The sequence below is a fragment of the Cherax quadricarinatus genome, chromosome 85 (genome assembly GCF_038502225.1).
Source record: "Cherax quadricarinatus isolate ZL_2023a chromosome 85, ASM3850222v1, whole genome shotgun sequence".
Taxonomy (NCBI): Eukaryota; Metazoa; Arthropoda; class Malacostraca; order Decapoda; family Parastacidae; genus Cherax; species Cherax quadricarinatus.
This window is the reverse complement of record NC_091376.1, coordinates 12,899,967-12,921,504: the sequence shown is the minus strand read 5'-3', so window position 1 is coordinate 12,921,504 and position 21,538 is coordinate 12,899,967. Positions and strand designations below refer to the sequence as shown.

Here is a 21,538-nt window from a genome sequence, read left to right as displayed (position 1 = left end):
GAATCACATCTCAAGGTAATAGGGGCATATCTCAAGGTAATGGGGCACATCACAAGGTAATGTGGCACACCTCAAGGTAATGGGGCACATCTCAAGGTAATGCAGGCTCATCTTAAAGTAATGAGGCAAAATATACAAGATGGAACAAGGCAATTAGCTATTAATATAGGGGTTACAGAAGACAGCACCAGAAAAATTAACTTGGACTCCAAGCAGTAATGCTATCTGTGGTGTTGGGCTCACTCCCAGTTAAGCAACTTAGTAAGCAGAGTAAATAATGAAACACTCTAGCAGTTCAGAAATATCTGGTCACTCCAACTATATACACACAAATAACAGGAAGAAAACTGGTACAGCAGTAGTTTCAATTAAAAGTGTGAAAATTAATATATTTTAGTTAAAGACTGAAGTATATCAGAACATGCCTCCACCTACTCTGCAATGTTGAAATTTGCAATAAAATAATCTGTAAGAATGACATAAGTCAAGAATGTATGTACTATACTTACTTGATGGAAATCAAATACAATGTGAGATCTATCAGATATGATAAGTCGTTTCTCCCAATCTTTCAAACCTTTTGCTTCGTTCTTCTCTATTTCCTCAAACATTTGACCAAGGTGCACTACAACACCATTACCTGCAATAGTAAATATATGTCATCTTCCTGGGAATCAGTTATAACCCTGCTAATTTAATTCATGCTAGACTTCGGACTTGTTTCATACGTTAAAACATATCTACTGCAAGTGTCATTAAAGCTACATTTCATCGGTACACCTCTGGTCAAGAATGCCTTAGCCCCAATACTGTATAAGGATTAATAAACTCATATGAGTGGGGAGTTTTGAATCAAGTGTGAGTGTAATGGTGGTTGGGGATTTCAATGCTAAAGTGGGAAAAAATGTTATGGAGGGAGTAGTAGGTAAATTTGGGGTGCCAGGGGTAAATGTAAATGGGGAGCCTTTAATTGAGCTATGTGTAGAAAGAAATTTGGTAATAAGTAATACATATTTTATGAAAAAGAGGATAAATAAATATACAAGGTATGATGTAGCACGTAATGAAAGTAGTTTATTAGATTATGTATTGGTGGATAAAAGGTTGATGGGTAGGCTCCAGGATGTACATGTTTATAGAGGGGCAACTGATATATCGGATCATTATTTAGTTGTAGCTACAGTTAGAGTAAGAGGTAGATGGGAAAAGAGGAAGGTGGCAACAACAAGAGGGAGGTGAAAGTGTATAAACTAAGGGAGGAGGAAGTTCGGGTGAGATATAAGCGACTATTGGCAGAAAGGTGGGCTAGTGCAAAGATGAGTAGTGGGGGGGTTGAAGAGGGTTGGAATAGTTTTAAAAATGCAGTATTAGAATGTGGGGCAGAAGTTTGTGGTTATAGGAGGGTGGGGGCAGGAGGAAAGAGGAGTGATTGGTGGAATGATGAAGTAAAGGGTGTGATAAAAGAGAAAAAGGTAGCTTATGAGAGGTTTTTACAAAGCAGAAGTGTTATAAGAAGAGCAGAGTATATGGAGAGTAAAAGAAAGGTAAAGAGAGTGCAAAAGGAGAGCAGATGATAGAGTGGGAGAGGCACTGTCAAGAAATTTTAATAAAAATAAGAAAAAATTTTGGAGTGAGTTAAACAAGTTAAGAAAGCCTAGGGAAAATATGGATTTGTCAGTTATAAACAGAGTAGGGGAGTTAGTAGATGGGGAGATGGAGGTATTGGGTAGATGGCGAGAATATTTTGAGGAACTTTTAAATGTTAAGGAAGAAACAGAGGCAGTAATTTCATGCACTGGTCAGGGAGGTATACCATCTTTTAGGAGTGAAGAAGAGCAGAATGTAAGTGTGGGGGAGGTACGTGAGGCATTACGTAAAATGAAAGGGGGTAAAGTAGCTGGAACTGATGGGATCATGACAGAAATGTTAAAAGCAGGGGGAGATATAGTGTTGGAGTGGTTGGTACTTTTGTTTAATAAAAGTATGAAAGAGGGGAAGGTACCTAGGGATTGGCGGAGAGCATGTATAGTCCCTTTATATAAAGGGAAAGGGGACAAAAGAGAGTGTAAAAATTATAGAGGAATAAGCTTACTGAGTATACCAGGAAAAGTGTACGGTAGGGTTATAACTGAAAGAATTAGAGGTAAGACAGAATGTAGGATTGCGGATGAGCAAGGAGGTTTCAGAGTGGGTAGGGGATGTGTAGATCAAGTGTTTACATTGAAGCATATATGTGAACAGTATTTAGATAAAGGTAGGGAAGTTTTTATTGCATTTATGGATTTAGAAAAAGGCATATGATAGAGTGGATAGAGGAGCAATGTGGCAGATGTTGCAAGTATATGGAATAGGTGGTAAGTTATTAAATGCTGTAAAGAGTTCTTATGAGGATAGTGAGGCTCAGGTTAGGGTGTGTAGAAGAGAGGGAGACTACTTCCCGGTAAAAGTAGGTCTTAGACAGGGATGTGTAATGTCACCATGGTTGTTTAATATATTTATAGATGGGGTTGTAAAGGAAGTAAATGCTAGGGTGTTCGGGAGAGGGGTGGGATTAAATTTTGGGGAATCAAATTCAAAATGGGAATTGACACAGTTACTTTTTGCTGATGATACTGTGCTTATGGGAGATTCTAAAGAAAAATTGCAAAGGTTAGTGGATGAGTTTGGGAATGTGTGTAAAGGTAGAAAGTTGAAAGTGAACATAGAAAAGAGTAAGGTGATGAGGGTGTCAAATGATTTAGATAAAGAAAAATTGGATATCAAATTGGGGAGGAGGAGTATGGAAGAAGTGAATGTTTTCAGATACTTGGGAGTTGACGTGTTGGCGGATGGATTTATGAAGGATGAGGTTAATCATAGAATTGATGAGGGAAAAAAGGTGAGTGGTGCGTTGAGGTATATGTGGAGTCAAAAAACGTTATCTATGGAGGCAAAGAAGGGAATGTATGAAAGTATAGTAGTACCAACACTCTTATATGGGTGTGAAGCTTGGGTGGTAAATGCAGCAGCGAGGAGACGGTTGGAGGCAGTGGAGATGTCCTGTCTAAGGGCAATGTGTGGTGTAAATATTATGCAGAAAATTCGGAGTGTGGAAATTAGGAGAAGGTGTGGAGTTAATAAAAGTATTAGCCAGAGGGCAGAAGAGGGGTTGTTGAGGTGGTTTGGTGATTTAGAGAGAATGGATCAAAGTAGAATGACATGGAAAGCATATAAATCTATAGGGGAAGGAAGGCGGGGTAGGGGTCGTCCTCGAAAGGGTTGGAAAGAGGGGGTAAAGGAGGTTTTGTGGGCAAGGGGCTTGGACTTCCAGCAAGCGTGCGTGAGCGTGTTAGATAGGAGTGAATGGAGACGAATGGTACTTGGGACCTGACGATCTGTTGAAGTGTGAGCTGGGTAATATTTAGTGAAGGGATTCAGGGAAACCGGTTATTTTCATATAGTCGGACTTGAGTCCTGGAAATGGGAAGTACAATGCCTGCACTTTAAAGGAGGGGTTTGGGATATTGGCAGTTTGGAGGGATATGTTGTGTATCTTTATACGTATATGCTTCTAAACTGTTGTATTCTGAGCACCTCTGCAAAAGCAGTGATAATGTGTGAGTGTGGTGAAAGTGTTGAATGATGATGAAAGTATTTTCTTTTTGGGGATTTTCTTTCTTTTTTGGGTCACCCTGCCTCGGTGGGAGACGACCAACTTGTTGAAAAAAAAAAAAAATATATATATATATATATATATATATATATATATATATATATATATATATATATATATATATATATATATATATATATATAATCACACACACACACACACACACACACACACACACACACACACTGATATATATACTTTTCAGTGTATATACAATATTGCTAGTCAGTAAAATATAATTTTATTCCTACTAGCACATAAAAATCAAGTGGTTCACAGGTATGTAGGTAAGTCTGAGGCAGTATACCTGTTTGTCTCACTAGATTAGTCTGCCTGAAATACACAGCATGCTAGTGGCTTTCTTTTGTGCTTAACAATATTTTACTACATGTAAACTACATTTTGTATACTGCAAAAAAGAAATGAAGTTATATTGTACTGTAATGTATAGACTGTGACTATATTATTATTATTATAATAAAAAAGAAGTGCTAAACCACAAGGGCTATACAGTGACTATAAAGCCAAGAATGGATTAGCTTGTGTTCACATTTCTAGTCTCAACACAAGGGGACAGACTGTCTTCTTGGTGGCCAAGTCCATCAACAATGAGACAACAAAGATAAGAGACCAACCACCTTCATCTCAGTCTCCATTTATTATTTATTTCCGTGGGTAACTGAAGAACTTTGGAGTTGATTGTTACCACAGAGCAGTGGTCCCCAACCTTTCTGCAGGAATGGGCTACATCATATGGTCAGTGTCCCAACCTTGTTAATTTCACTCTGACAATCACAGTAATCTTTCCCATCTCTATACCTACAAAGAAGTATATTAATTTCAAAATGGCAATCACATTAATCTTTTTTATTTCACTCACAATAATCCAGAGTTTCAAACGAGAGGAACCATAATCAAACGTTCCAATTATTTAGTGAAATTTCTATTTCTGACTTCAAGAAAGTCAACCTTGCATACCTTTTTGTAGATCAATGGTTCAGAGAATCGACAAGTTGATAAATTAGACACATGTGCAACACTTGGGTAGCTTTACTGAGATACCCAAGTGTTGCACATGTGTCTAATTTATCATACTTTTTTCTCCATCATCTGACTGGTTGTCAAATGCACATAATACAGTCATTCCAGAAGCCTAGGCATGGGCACAACCACCCTCATTTGTTCAACATAATATATTTCAGTGTTTACAAGCTATTCATCTCTACCACCAGGCTAACTGCCACAGTGCATGCTTTCCCTCTCCTCATCCTCCCCTCCCCTCAAAGATATGTGGGTCAATAGAATGGATTCATAGTAGTAACCTGAACTCTCAAAGTTACAAGAGTAGAAAACTCAGAAGTGACAACAAGTACACAGAGGTATAAACACACCAATATAATTGCAACATATAAAAATAAATTCAGGGGGCTCATCAAAACAATCAACATTATAAAAAGAAAGAGATGAAGAAAGGTCCTAAAAACTGGGAAAAGAACAGGTTAAAACTATTCTCAAACAAGGTACTGTACTGCAAAAAAAAAAATCAATTATGAAGACATACAAATACAGTAATGTAAATATGTAAATATGCATGTATATATGTATATGTACATATGTATGTACATATGTATGTATATATGTATGTACATATGCAATGATTGTGGACAAGCGATACAAGATGCAAAACAACCACAGGGGGAGTTGAATTATAGCTCTAGGCTTTTTATGTTCCAATCACATCTTCAGGAGCTTGCAATGTTGCAGAAATAAGTAGGAGGTTCAGGTAGAGTGATTCTCTAGCTAGAATCACTCATTTCTGCAACATTACAAGCTCCTGAAGATGCGCTGATTGCACTATGAAAGGCCGAGAGCTATCATTCATCTCCCTCTGTGGTTGTGCGCACACACACGTGCACACACGCACATGCACACACATGCTCACATACACACATGCACATATACACACGCACACACACACATGCACACTTGCTCCAAACACACTCACACATGTTTGCTGGAAAGCTAAGCCCCTCGCACACAAAACCTATATCCCTTCCCTCAAATCTTTCCTAGGAGGACCTCCTACCCCACTTCCTTCCACAACGGATTTATACGTTCTCCAAGTCATTCTATTTTGTTCCAGCCTCTCTAAATGTCCGAACCAACCACCCATAGCCCCCCCCCAGACACATACATACAGGTCAAGTGTCTAATTGACATGTGCCTATATGCATACAGGCCAAGTGTCTAATTGACATGTGCCTAAGACAAAAATGATAACTAAGACGTGCACATGCACCTTACTGTATACAGAAGGTAAAAAGAAATGCAATATTAGCACATTGATGCCATATGAACAATTATGATTTACAATTAACAAATACTGTACAATCTTCATAGTTACCTATGACAGACACAGCTGAGGTGTTGATAATACCAGATGGCAGAATGTGAAAGTCATACTCTGCATCTCCAGTCACTACTGTGTGACCAGCATTGTTGCCTCCCTAGAAAAAAGTCAAATAAAAATATAAAATACAGTAAGCAATTGAGTAAGTTTTTTTAAGTACAGTACACATAAATACAGATACATAAATCATCATACATAGTATCATATGCGTAAATTATACTTAGGATAACCCAGAAAAGTCAGATAAAGTGACTTATTTGTATTGGGGTCTTTGTAAAATGCCAAGTAACTCAACTATGTGAAATTTTCAACAAAGGAGAAAATCATTGCTCTGCAAATGATGATTTAATCCATGTAATGTCATGGATTAAGCTGATCAAATAAAAGATGCATTAGAGGAGGGAGAGGGGGATGGGGTTTGAAATCAATACCATCGCATGGCAAGCATAACAAAGATTCACACGTTTAAACCCACCAAATCCATTACACTAATAACCAACCAATTTTCTGAACTATTTCTTTTATTAGCACAGGTTTAACAGAAGCCCAATTTGTCAGTCCGGCATACTTATTTTACTCGCACTATAAAATAAAATAATTATGGTTTTAAATGTGAAATGGATCATAACAATTTTAGCACACTGCTATCTACTGTATTTTCAAGCATATAAGGTGCATGACAGAAATATCATAATGGTAAATCAGTAATCATATTCAAGGGGATAATTACCCTCTTACTTTATGCTAAAGTGTAACCCAAAGCCTACCCTTGGCCCTGACCTTGAGCATCTAAGGCACAAGCTGATTTTCCAAGACTTTCTGTTGGGAAAACTGTGCGTCTTATATGCCAGAAAATATGGTAAGTGTTTACTATCACAGCTTACATGCACAGGATACACTGTAAGTAAACATTTAGCAGTGTAGTATCCAAATCCATGGACATTAGAGACTGCCTCAGCCAATGCACAGTGACCATTTAATGTTCTGCAATGCCATGCATGACTACAATTGGCATAAATGAATACCAGTAAGACTTAAGCCTTAAATGTTTGCATGTGTATAAGAGATATATGGATAACTGGCTTGCCATTGGTTCAGATTCCACTTTGTTCAGTGAGCTCTATAAATAACAACCTTCTTCTTAGACTACAGAATATTCTAATTACTTACTGAGCAATTTCCATTTATTAATGAGTATTGTGTAGGTGTATCACTTCTGCAAAGAAACAAGAGATTCTGAGAGCTCCTCATGAGCGACTGATCTTTAACACACCAGGTGTGTCCCACCAAGGCAGGATGACCAAAAAATGCAGGCAACACCCTCATAATCATTCCTTCAACTGTTGTTTTACAACTGAATGAGCGATCTGAAAATGGCAAATCACAGAAGAATAAAAAACAAAACTGCAGTGGCTGAGAGATTTTCTGTTTGAAAGGAAAAATGCAGTGATACAAAGTAAGAGCCTATGGGATGTCTCACATGGGATGCTACAGGGGTTGGTGCTTGCCCTGTTTCTAATTTATATAAATGGAATGTCAGAAGAAATAAAAAAAATAAATTAACATGTGTTCACATTGTGAGGATCCTGTGGAGAATGGCAGCCACATGTCAGAAGAGAAGTGTGTTCTATCATAGACACTAAAACTTTGGTCTTGAGTTGGTCAGATTTAAGGTCAGTTTAAGGTAACAATCCACAATGAACTAACATCAAGGATACTTTAACCCTTAAAATTGGGAGTAAATGGTTAATAACCAAGGATAACCCAATAAAATTAACCCATTTAGTTTATTTCTATAAGTTCCTTAAGTTTTCTTCCTTAGAATACAATCCACAACACCCAATTAATGTCCTGGTATTTATATACTGCCAGACGAACAGAGGCAGGAGGTGGAAAGATCCATGTTCACATGTGTCTGTTCATTAAGGATTCCAAAACCAGGTCCTTTCAATTAGACTTGTAGCCTGAAATGCCCCGGCATGTTAGTGGCTTTCTTTGTGCTTAACAAATCAAAATTGTAATTACACATTGCAACCTTTGCAAAGGAATAAAATCTTTATTTTTTTTAGCAGTTAGAAAGATGATTTTAACAAATATGGAGTGTATATGAATGTTAGCAAATTAGCAAATTTACTAACATTTATTACACACAGTTTACATCCCAAAGGTATCTTCCTCTTCATAAGATGTATCAGCCATTAAAGATTGAAACTGTTTGGCAGAGGCAATATCCAGTTATTTTTATGGAATAATGCCAAACCATTACATAAATAAAAATAAGAAACTGCCCCCTAAACACTCCAATTACAATCCCAACCTCCTCTTAAATACAATACAGAGACATTTAAGAGTCAGAAGCAACTCAGAAAACAAAATTAGGAATGGTTTGTATAAAGCTGACCAGAGGTCACCTGCATTATGTGAATAGCTGCATGAACCTTTCCCTAGTTACAGTACACCAGTGTTGAAAATATAAAGCCAATCAGACACTGCCTTCTAAAGTTATAAACCAAAACCAAAAGAGAAGTGGCTTTCTTTTGTGCTTAACAATACTGTATTATATGTAAACTACAGGAAACCACTTGAAGGTTCAGCTACCCATTTATTCATGTCAGATTACAAATAATAATTACAATAATGACAATAAATAATGACACTGATAATGTTAATATGTACTACTAACCAGCTCAATTGCTAGAGCCGGTTAGTAGTACATATTCTGTACTAGTGAAAATGGTATTTCATACCTTTTCAATAGTACAGAATGTGTTGACCATTGTACAAACATTCACAATTAAGTCAACCTCTAAATGAAGTTGCTGGGGTTATGGTCATTAAACACTGTATTGTAGTGTAGATACTGAAGCTTCCTATAATGATTTTATTCAGTACATTTTGTTTATTACATCACTGAATACACTTCACATCATGCAGGTACTACTTACAATAATAAAACACTTTAATAACTCAAGCAGGTCTGGAATTTTCTTAAACAGCGGCATTTTTCACAGGATATGACTTCCAGCAGGACTGGAGTTTTCTAACACATCTGCATAACAATTATTTCTCTGGATGCAACCTATAACAGTTGGGTAGCACAGTTACTAGTACCAATTTCTACTGTTAGGTGGGAAAGGGCAGCAAAGGTTGTAGCCTAAGTAACCCAATGGAGTCAAATAGGATAATTTCTTGCAACTGAAATACTGTACTGTACTGCAGCTCTGTATCTTACTTAGGTGCATACATAAGAAAACTAAAATATTAGATAGACATAATTCCAATAAGATAAGATTCATTCAGAGTTTTAACCCAGAGGGTTAGCCACCCAGTATGTATAGCCCAAGAAAGCCAGTGCATCATCAAGGACTGTCTGTCTTATTTCCATTGGGGTCCTTCAATCTTGTCTCCCAGGATACCACCCACACTAGTTGATCAACACCTAAGTACCTACATGCCCATTTCCACTCAGCCAGGGATTGAACCACAGACACTCACTGTGTGAGGCAAGAGTGCTGACTACCAAGAAAAACAGTTTCTTACTAAACAATGACTACACTGCAAAACCAGCCGTATCATTGTTTGTCGCTTATATACTTCTTAGCTGTAGTATTAAATTTATTTGTCATGGCTGGTCTTGACATGATTAAGCAACTCACTATGCTTTTTGTAGTTGTATAGAAGAAAAAGTACAGTAACTGATGGCTGGCTTCATACAATGGTCTACAAATTGTGTTCCTTTTCATGGTATTTAATTAGGTTTGATTCCTAACCCATTCAAAATTTTATAGATACAATACTGCTTAAGTTCAGCTGTTTCACTCCCTGCTACTTTCAGCCTTCCTAAATTTTACATTTCATCCTAGCCTACATGGTGTCAGATAAAATGACACATGCTGCACATGTCCTTTTACCCAACATATTGTTATCAATTCTACAAACATTATTACAACATGATGTTCCTTAGTACCTGGCCAATGGCTGGGCTCCAAGAGTAGTACTATACGTCTCTCGAAACTTGTCAAAGGTATACCCACGTTTAGAATAAACTTTACCATCTTGTTTTGGATATATTTCTATTTAATAAAATGTGATTAACATATTCACCTAACAGGCAAGTATCAAAGGATAATCCTAGACATTTCACATAATAACATCATTATCTTTTTTATCCAATATTCAAGGAAGGGTTAGAGAGAGGGGGTAGAGGAAGTTTTGAGTGAGTACTAGGTGCAACTGCATTCATTAGACTCGTCTGAGTGAACAGACAAGTGATTTTTATGGACTTGCTGGTGGAGTGTGAGCAAGGTAACATTGATAAAAAACAAAATGAATGCTACCAAGCTTTAGTCCTAAAGGAGAAAAATACAGTACCTGCACTCTAAAGGTGGGACAGAGATGTTGTAGAATGGAGGGTTATTTGAATTATGTCTGTGCACATCCTGTAAGATAGTTATTGGATGAATGTTGGTGAAGGTGCTTCACCAACTACCTAGGTGGGAGATGGGGTATGTGTCAAACTAATTATTGCTGCAATTTTCCAACAAATGCAGAAAAGTTCATTCTCTATTCACCATTGTTATCACAACCCCAGTTCAGTTGACAACATGTTAGTTATATCTTATGATTTTTTACTCAACACTAAGACGGCACTGGCAACAGCATACAGTAAATGTTTACGTATCAAAGGCAGTAATGTCATCGACCAGCTCAAGGTTAAAGTTAAAGTGCAACAAACAAGTGAGGCTGCAGAAAGTGTTCAGAACAATGCCTTGTACTATTTACTATACTGTACAACTGCAATATAAGTAGGCAATGGTGAACATGATGATAAGAATAATAATAATAATTTTTATTTCTACAAGTACATGTACAACATAAACAGACCTAGCTGATATCATTGACATGCTATATAAAAGCCCCTTGTTATGCAGAGCATTTTGGGCAAATTATGTTAATTTTGTCCCCAGGATGTGACCCACACCAGATGGCTAACACTGAGATACCTATTTACTTGGTGAACAGGGACAGCAGGTGTCTTAAAGAAACACATCCAAATGTTTTCACCCATACCAGGAATTGAACCACAAACCTCAATGTGTGAGTTGAGTGTGCTACCAACCCAGCTATGGGACCACCTAACATATGAAACTTTTATGCCATATTTTTCTACCATTTCATAATAATCTAAGACTGTACCTAGGTCATTACTGACTTTTTCTGCAGTAAGGTGGTATTAATCTGTTAGGGAAAGAATCCTGACATGGGTCTTTGTCATAAGATGACTTGTTCAGTGGAGCTGGCCCTATGTTAGGGTGCAGCAAGACTGTGTCTAAGGATACACAAAAGTGAAGAGAGTGATGGGCCCTTTGGTGGGCCCTCGTACCAGCGACTGCTTGTTTACTAGTGAGAAAAAATACGCCCCCGACTGTTCTGAATACGTACTGAACAAATACATTTTGGATTTGTTTTACCAGTAATATTACTAAAGTTATATCAGACTGTATACATATAGACAAATATATTAGCTATTATTAATTTTTGTAAGTGCTAAAACATTACCTGTGGGCATTAAGAATAACTTAAATATATAATAATATATAAATGAGACACAGCATAGCAACTATAGAAATAAATACAGTACATGTACTATACGTTTGAGGAATTTTTGGGATGACCTCATAATATCAATTTTCATATGCCTATTATTGAATGTGTCATATATAAACTAGAACAATTGTGAATACAAATTCCTTATATTGTATGTACCATAATAAATTTGGAAAATGCTGACTTGAAATACAGTAAAGAAACACAGGCAGCCTTTATTTTAAGAGACCATTTGAATGATGCTGACACTGTAAAGAAACACATTAAATCCTCGATTGAAGAGACTAATAAGGAAGAAGCGAGGGGCTGGTTATGGCAATTATAGCAGATGAAGATGTGACTCTTTTGCTTTCATTACAATAAAGGTCTTTGTCTGCCATTTCTGAATCAGCTTACCTAGCAGATTTTGTGCTGAATTTCCAAAGTCTATTAAATAAAGAGATGTCAAATTGAGAGTTAAGTGTAAGCCTATGTTTTATGCTCAAAGACTCAAATAAGTGTACCAAGATTATGTAAATACTATAGCAAATTTTGCAAATGACATTTACTATGTATTATCAGGAATAAAGAGCCAGGATTATTGTACTAAGTCACATGGCCTCTTCTGTTAAAATCATTCAAGATGAAAGTCTATATGGGTCTTCATTAATAGTGATTTTTCTTTCACTATAAAGATTTCATGTGGATAGTGTATATCATAAGCCATGTAGAAGTCAGTGATATAATTCCCCACATAATTACAACGCAACTCCAACACTGCAAAAATAGTAACCTTGAAAATTTATTTATAATGGACTTTATTCAAATACCAACAATCTCACTAATGGTCCTAAGTCACTGATATTTTCGATATTTTCCAACAGGTGAGGAATTCTACCATATGTAAAGTTAGTAAAATTATTAGAAGCACTAACATAGTATAACCTAACCTAACATAATATAACCTAACCTAACCTATGCCAACATAACCTAACTTAAATCTATATTATGTTATAGAATTCTTATGTTTATATTTTTTATAAGTCATTGAGCATGTTACCTGGGTAATTCACTGACATTAGTGACAAATTGGCACACTCAGTAACCTTGCCAAATGCCCTTTAACCTTTATTCATATAATGCAACATAAAAATATGACATCTTATCTCTCTGACATGACAAATAAAAACAAATTTAACGAGTGAAAAAATTAATACTGAAATATAAAAGAAAAATATCCTATTAAGGTTTAATATACAATATTTCCATTTAAAAGGCATTTAAAAAATAAAATGAAATAAATCAATAATTTTTTTTTTTAAATTACCATGATTAATTTCGAGGCTGGCATGTCTATGGTCATTACTACCTTGTCATGAGGCCTAAAAATTTACATTAGTCCCATCTTAACAAAATGAAAAGAAAAGGACACAAGTGCAACTAATGTGACATTTTATTGTGGCACATTAGTTGCACATGTGTCCTTTTACTTTACATATTGTCCGTAATTCTACCAACTTTATTACAAAATGAAAAGAAACATGACAGTAATTTGACCTCATTACAGGAGGAGAGAGTTTGGCCTTGACAATGATTAATGAAAAATTCCATCGAGAATACTTCTATACTGGGATCTTTTTTTTTTTTTTAAGATAAAACTATTAAATACACGTGAAAATTATAAATAATACATGATGTTAGTGGGAAGTGATGGTGATAATGATGGTGAGAATGGTTAGACCTGGAGGAGAATGAAGTTAATGATTAATAGGGGGTAAATTCCATCAAAATACTCTGGGACCTTTTTTTTTAAGATAAAATTATTAAATATACGTGGAAATAGTAAATAATATATGATGTTAGTGGATGATGATGGTGAGAATGACTAGGCCTGGTGAAATCATGACCTTAACAATAATAATGGGGAAAAATTCCATTGAGAAAATATAATGGGACCTTTTTTTTTCAAGATACAACAACTAAATACACCTGAAAATAGTAAATAATAATGTTAGTGGGAGGCGATGTTAAGACCGGCTAGGCCTGACTATGTTCAAAGATTGCATCACATTGGTACCGGAGGTTAATATAATCTCACCTGACACCTGCACACCACATCAGAGGAGCCAGCTAACATGTCCACCACCTTCCCTTTACCTTCGTCACCCCATTGTGCTCCCAGCACCACTGTTACTTTGTTGTATGGCTCATGTCTCAGCCTCTTCCTTGAGAGTTCCGGCTCTACACCGTTCACATCAGCCATCGTTGAATGTAGTGGCCAGACTGAGCCAGGTGGCGCCGCTACTCTTAGTGCCGCCTGCCGCTCTGCCCCCCCCCCCCTAGTGCCATCACTGCTACCTCATCCCCTACCCCTGGGTGCTGGGTTAGTGCCGCCTGCCGCTCTGCCCCCCCTAGTGCCATCACTGCTACCTTATCCCCTAGCCCTGGGTGCTGGGTTAGTGCCGCCTGCCGCTCTGCCCCCCCTAGTGCCATCACTGCTACCTCATCCCCTAGCCCTGGGTGCTGGGTTAGTGCCGCCTGCCGCTCTGCCCCCCCTAGTGCCATCACTGCTACCTCATCCCCTAGCCCTGGGTGCTGGGTTAGTGCCGCCTGCCGCTCTGCCCCCCCTAGTGCCATCACTGCTACCTCATCCCCTAGCCCTGGGTGCTGGGTTAGTGCCGCCTGCCGCTCTGCCCCCCCCTAGTGCCATCACTGCTACCTCATCCCCTAGCCCTGGGTGCTGGGTTAGTGCCGCCTGCCGCTCTGCCCCCCCTAGTGCCATCACTGCTACCTCATCCCCTAGCCCTGGGTGCTGGGATAGTGCCGCCTGCCGCTCTGCCCCCCCTAGTGCCATCACTGCTACCTAATCCCCTAGCCCTGGGTGCTGGGTTAGTGCCGCCTGCCGCTCTGCCCCCCCTAGTGCCATCACTGCTACCTTATCCCCTAGCCCTGGGTGCTGGGTTAGTGCCGCCTGCCGCTCTGTCCCCCCCTAGTGCCATCACTGCTACCTTATCCCCTAGCCCTGGGTGCTGGGTTAGTGCCGCCTGCCGCTCTGCCCCCCCTAGTGCCATCACTGCTACCTCATCCCCTAGCCCTAGGTGCTGGGTTAGTGCCGCCTGCCGCTATGCCCCCCCTAGTGCCATCACTGCTACCTCATCCCCTAGCCCTGGGTGCTGGGTTAGTGCCGCCTGCCGCTCTGCCCCCCCTAGTGCCATCACTGCTACCTCATCCCCTAGCCCTGGGTGCTGGGTTAGTGCCGCCTGCCGCTCTGTCCCCCCCTAGTGCCATCACTGCTACCTCATCCCCTAGCCCTGGGTGCTGGGATAGTGCCGCCTGCCGCTCTGCCCCCCCTAGTGCCATCACTGCTACCTAATCCCCTAGCCCTGGGTGCTGGGTTAGTGCCGCCTGCCGCTCTGCCCCCCCTAGTGCCATCACTGCTACCTTATCCCCTAGCCCTGGGTGCTGGGTTAGTGCCGCCTGCCGCTCTGTCCCCCCCTAGTGCCATCACTGCTACCTTATCCCCTAGCCCTGGGTGCTGGGTTAGTGCCGCCTGCCGCTCTGCCCCCCCTAGTGCCATCACTGCTACCTTATCCCCTAGCCCTGGGTGCTGGGTTAGTGCCGCCTGCCGCTCTGTCCCCCCTAGTGCCATCACTGCTACCTCATCCCCTACCCCTGGGTGCTGGGTTAGTGCCGCCTGCCGCTCTGCCCCCCCCTAGTGCCATCACTGCTACCTTATCCCCTAGCCCTGGGTGCTGGGTTAGTGCCGCCTGCCGCTCTGCCCCCCCCTAGTGCCATCACTGCTACCTTATCCCCTAGCCCTGGGTGCAGGGTTAGTGCCGCCTGCCGCTCTGCCCCCCCTAGTGCCATCACTGCTACCTTATCCCCTAGCCCTGGGTGCTGGGTTAGTGCCGCCTGCCGCTCTGTCCCCCCCTAGTGCCATCACTGCTACCTTATCCCCTAGCCCTGGGTGCTGGATTAGTGCCGCCTGCCGCTCTGCCCCCCCCTAGTGCCATCACTGCTACCTTATCCCCTAGCCCTGGGTGCTGGGTTTGTGCCGCCTGCCGCTCTGCCCCCCCCCCCCTACAGAGGTATAATAACCTATGTGACATGTCAAGATATCTTATTAATGAAAATAAGATACCAGATATACTAAGCAAATTTCCTAAATTTGCTTGTAACAGATAAGTGAACTATAGATATGTAGATATAAATCCATATGTATTCCTGTTAACCCTTTGGGGCCTAGTTCCTAGGCCTTTTGTGTATCCATATGCTCTCGCGCTACCGTCCACAGGATGGATATGGGGTGCACAATAAACTAGCCACTTCGGTGGCAAAATCTAATCTAAAATGCCCCCCCCCTAGTGCCATCAGTGCTACCTCATACCCTACACCTGGGTGCTGGGTTAGTGCCGCCTGCCGCTCTGCCCCCCCCCCCCTAGCGCCATCACTGCTACCTCTGTGCGTGTGTGTGTATGAGTTTGTGTGTGTGTGTGTGTGTGTGTGTGTGTGTGTGTGTGTGTGTGTGTGTGTGTGTGTGTGTGTGTGTGTGTGTGTGTGTTTATGTGTGTGTGTGTATGAATTTGTATGTGTGTGTATGTGTGTGTGAGAGAGAGAGACTCAGCAATCAACATTTGCACCAATAACTCACTACAGTTGTGACCGGGTGTGGAAGTGTGAATTGCTCATTACTCTAAAATTTGTTCATGATTGCAGCCATGTATAAACGTAAGTAACCATTCTTACAGTATTCATTACCTTTGTAACTTGTGAGTTCATTACCTTTGTAACTTGTGAGTTCATTACCTTGTACCTAGTTCAGCCATCAAAACTTCGGAGCCCGGTCCCTGGACCCATTGTGTACCTCTGTAATCTGTAAATACCTTTGTAACTTGTAATGATTGTGACTAGACCTACCTGGAGTTCATTACCTTTGTAAATTGTGAGTTCATTACCTTTGTAAATTGTGAATTCATTACCTCTGTAACTTGCTCAGCTATCAAAACTTTGAGGCCCAGTCCCTGGACCCATTATGTACCTCTGTAATCTTTTGACTACCGCCCACAGGATGGGTATGGGGTGCATAATAAACATATTAAACTAACTACCTCATCCCCTACACCTGGGTGCTGGGTTAGTGCCGCCTGCCGCTCTGCCCCCCTAGTGCCATCACTGCTACCTCATCCCGTACCCCTGGGTGCTGGCTTAGTGCCGCCTGCCGCTCTGCCCCCCTAGTGCCATCAGTGCTACCTCATCCCTTACACCTGGGTGCTGGGTTAGTGCCGCCTGCCGCTCTGCCCCCCCTAGTGCCATCACTGCTACCTCATCCCCCACCCCTGGGTGCTGGGTTAGTGCCGCCTGCCGCTCTGCCCCCAGTACCATCACTGCTACCTCATCCCCTACCCCTGGGTGCTGGGCTAGTGCCGCCTGCCGCTCTGCCCCTAGTGCCATCACTGCTACCTCATCCCCTACCCCTGGGTGCTGGGTTAGTGCCGCCTGCCGCTCTGCCCCCAGTGCCATCACTGCTACCTCATCCCCTACCCCTGGGTGCTGGGTTAGTGCCGCCTGCCGCTCTGCCCCCCCTAGTGCCATCACTGCTACCTCATCCCCTACCCCTGGGTGCTGGGTTAGTGCCGCCTGCCGCTGTGGCCCCTCTAGTGCCATCCTTGCCACCTTACCCCCGGATGCTGGTTTAGTGACCTCAAGGTGCTGACTTAGTGACCCAGGGATGCTGGCTTAGTGACCTCAAGGTGCTGACTTAGTGAGCCCAGGGATACTGGCTTAATGACCCATGGATATTGGCTTAGTGACCCAGGGATGCTGGCACAGTGACCCAGGGATGCTGGCTTAGTGACCTCGAGGTGTCGACTTAGTGAGCCCAATGATACTGGCTTAGTGACCCAGGGATACTGCCTTAGTGACCCAGGGATGCTGGCTTAGTGACCCAGGGATGCTGGCATAGTGACCCAGGGATGTTGACTTAGTGACCCAGGAATATTGCCTTAGTGACCCAGGGATGCTGGCTTAGTGACCCAGGGATGCTGGCATAGTGACCCAGGGATGTTGACTTAGTGACCCAGGGATGCTGACTTAGTGACCCAGGTTAGTTCAGTAGTTTAATATATGTTTATTATGCACCCCATACCCATCCTGTGGGCGGTAGTCAAAAGATTAGAGGTACATAATTGGTCCAGGGACTGGACTCCAAAGTTTTGATAGCTGAGCAAGTTACAGAGGTAATGAACTCACAATTTACAAAGGTAATGAACTCCAGGTAGGTCTGGTCACAATCATGACAAGTTACAAAGGTATTTACAGATTACAGAGGTACGTAATGGGTCCAGGGACTGGGCCCCAAACCCAGGGATGTTGACTTAGTGACCCAGGGATGCTGACTTGGTGACCCAGGGATGTTGACTTAGTGACCTCAAGATGCTGACTTAGTGACCCAGGGATGCTGACTTAGTGACCCAGGGAAGCTGGCTTAGTGACCTCAAGGTGCTGACTTAGTGACCCAGGGATGCTGACTTAGTGACCCAGGGAAGCTGGCTTAGTGACCTCAAGGTGCTGACTTAGTGACCCAGGGATGCTGACTTAGTGAGCCAGGGATGTTGACTTAGTGACCCAGGGATGTTGACTTAGTGAGCCAGGGATGTTGACTTAGTGAGCCAGGGAAGCTGGCTTTGTGAGCCTAGGGTGTTGGGTTAGTAGCCCTGGGTAGCTGGATTAAAAGTTTATTTATGTATCACAAATATACGAAATTTGGCAATGGTTTTGAGGGACCACGAATGTTATGGCATACAAAGTAGCACATTATATAAATTCTGCAAAGGATAGCCCAATAAAATCAAACAGTATGACTTATTTCGGCTCATTTGGAAATCCGGTTCTTTAGAGAAGTCACCCATTAAAAATGTTATTCTCGAAAACAAGCATGGTATCTATAGCTCGGCACAGATTGTTACTTCTTGTACGAGATCGACACCATGCCTAACTCTTCTAGGGTAGGGTAGGTGCCTGAGCCCGAGCTTACAGCTCACAAGACTGTCATTCCCATTAGCCCCCTTGGGGCGGGGATGGCAGACCAGAGAGGCCTAGCTTGTGGCTAGGCCTGGGGACAGTTGGTCCCGAAGATGAGGAGGTAATTGTGCCTCCTCCCATGGGAGACTTAGGTCTCAGACACTCCCTAAAGAGGGAGCCAAGGCCGGGCCACCACTTGGAAAAGGCCCGGGCCGGGAGAATACCGGCGAATATTTAATAATAATAATAATTCTTGTACGAATTGTTATTTTTCGAGAATTTAGGGAAATAATACAAGTTTGGATATACAGTGGATGTGATTAGATTTTGCCACCGAAGTGGCTAGTGCATACCCAATATTACATTTTTGGATATGCAATGAATTAAGTTTGGGTCTCAGGTGTGGGTTATCTGTGTATCAGAAAAACATTTACTTATTTATTTATGCTTGCTATAGGAATAACACAGAGATCTACAATACACCTTAAAACACATGAACATCTCCGAGGCCAAGTTAGTTATTGAGAAAGTAAACTGTGTTTAGAATCAACAATGATAGCCATAACAAAACCAGTAAAACAATACTCAGGTTGTACATGGTATCCTTGGTAACTTGGTCATGATTGTGACCAGATCTAGTTCATTACCTTGGTAACTTGGTCATGATTGTGACCAGATCTAGTTCATTACCTTTGTAACTTGGTCATGATTGTGACCAGATCTAGTTCATTACCTTTGTAACTTGGTCATGATTGTGACCAGATCTAGTTCATTACCTTTGTAACTTGGTCATGATTGTGACCAGATCTAGTTCATTACCTTTGTAACTTGGTCATGATTGTGACCAGATCTAGTTCATTACCTTGGTAACTTGGTCATGATTGTGACCAGATCTAGTTCATTACCTTTGTAACTTGGTCATGATTGTGACCAGATCTAGTTCATTGCCTTTGTAACTTGTTCAGCAATCAAAACCTTGGAGTCCAGTCCCTGGACTCATTATGTACCTCTGTAATCTTTTGACTACCACTCACACCATGAGTATGGGGTGACTACCACCCACACCATGGGTATGGGGTGACTACCACCCTCACCATGGGTATGGGGTGACTACCACCCACACCATGGGTATGGGGTGACTACCACCCACACCATGGGTATGGGATGACTACCACCCACACCATGGGTATGGGGTGACTACCACCCACACCATGAGTATGGGGTGACTACCACCCACACCATGGGTATGGGGTGACTACCACCCACACCATGAGTATGGGGTGACTACCACCCACACCATGGGTATGGGGTGACTACCACCCACACCATGGGTATGGGGTGACTACCACCCACACCATGGGTATGGGGTGACTACCACCCACACCATGGGTATGGGGTGACTACCACCCACACCATGGGTATGGGGTGACTACCACCCACACCATGAGTATGGGGTGACTACCACCCACACCATGGGTATGGGATGACTACCACCCACACCATGGGTATGGGGTGACTACCACCCACACCATGAGTATGGGGTGACTACCACCCACACCATGGGTATGGGGTGACTACCACCCACACCTTGAGTATGGGGTGACTACCACCCACACCATGGGTATGGGGTGACTACCACCCACACCATGGGTATGGGGTGCATAATAAAAATGTTTAACTAACTAAACTAAAATGGTATGGTGACACCCACAAGATGAAGAATTAGACACATGTGCATCATCTGGGTATATTTATTATAGACGTTTCTCCATCCAGTGGCTTTATCAGTACAAGTTCAAAGACATAATGGGAAGACTTCACAACTATATACAAAAGACGAGGTAATTATACAAAAGATAAACTTTGGTTGAAGTCACTTGTGTGCCGCTCCCGACATTTTTTTTCAAGTGAAGCGCATCACCACACATGTGACTTCTTTTGTAATACCTAGTATGAAAAAAAAAATGGTTTTATATAGTGGTCTGGAATAGGTGAATAGTAGTGAGGGTGAGGAGGGGCAGGTTTCACTGAGTGGTTCACATGACGGACGATCCTGTAATACGTAACAATATGTTGGCCAAGACCTTGGATACAGTGAGACTCCCGGATCTTTGAGAGGGTGTGTCGCTGATGGTAATTTATGATAATAATAATCTTTATTTTTACAAGTACATGTGTAACTTATACAGACCATAGCTGACATCAATGACATACTGTAAAGAAAGTCCCTGGTTATGTAGAGTATGTGTGGCAAATGAGGTTAATTTTATCCCAGGATGCGACCCACACCAGTCGACTAACACCCAGGTACTTACTTACTGATAGGTGAACAGGGACAACAGGTGTCTTAAGGAAACACGTCTAATGTTTCCACCTGTATCGGAGATCGAACCACGGACCTCGATGGGTGACAGCTGAGTGCGTTACCAACCCAGCTACGGCAGCTTCCAGGTACTTCCCCCAGCAGAAAACACCGAACTTAATAACATTCCAGCCAATTTAAAGATGGAGCCTCTGAAATTCAAATACCCATAGCCCACAGTCAGTCTGTCCATCACCTCCAATACTGTCTAATGACCTCAAATCTCTCAGTCACTCCTGTAAAGAAAATAGGTAGTATACTCAGCGTTATATCTAGAATCCTGAAGACAGTAATATATTACCAAGTATCTTTACGAGAATATCATCCTACATAGCCTGCTACAGTATTTCTTCTTTCTTTTATTCTTATAACTACCTGGAGAGGGTTTCGGGGGTCAACGCCTCCGTGGCCCGGTCTGTGACCAGGCCTCATGGTGGATCAGGGCCTGATCAACTAGGCTGTTACTGCTGTCCACACGCAACCCGACGTACGAACCACAGCCCGGCTG

At 41.8% G+C, this 21,538-nt stretch overlaps 1 protein-coding gene across 2 annotated transcripts in view; it reads right to left on the bottom strand.

Annotated features, from left to right (window-relative positions):
* Positions 1-13,951, bottom strand: part of Adss (adenylosuccinate synthetase) — a 29,575-nt gene extending 15,624 nt beyond the window's left edge. Inside the window, exons 1-3 of one of the 2 annotated variants that reach the window (XM_070103416.1) lie at positions 13,747-13,951; positions 6,057-6,159; positions 510-640 (exon numbers count right to left, since the gene is read on the bottom strand). In XM_070103416.1, the coding sequence (XP_069959517.1) occupies positions 510-640; positions 6,057-6,159; positions 13,747-13,911 (399 nt within the window). In that variant the 5' untranslated portion in view covers positions 13,912-13,951. Of the gene's footprint in view, positions 1-509; positions 641-6,056; positions 6,160-7,232; positions 7,329-13,746 lie in introns of those variants that run through there. The other variant, XM_070103417.1, reaches the window with a different exon arrangement.
* Between the last annotated feature and the right edge of the window lie 7,587 nt (positions 13,952-21,538).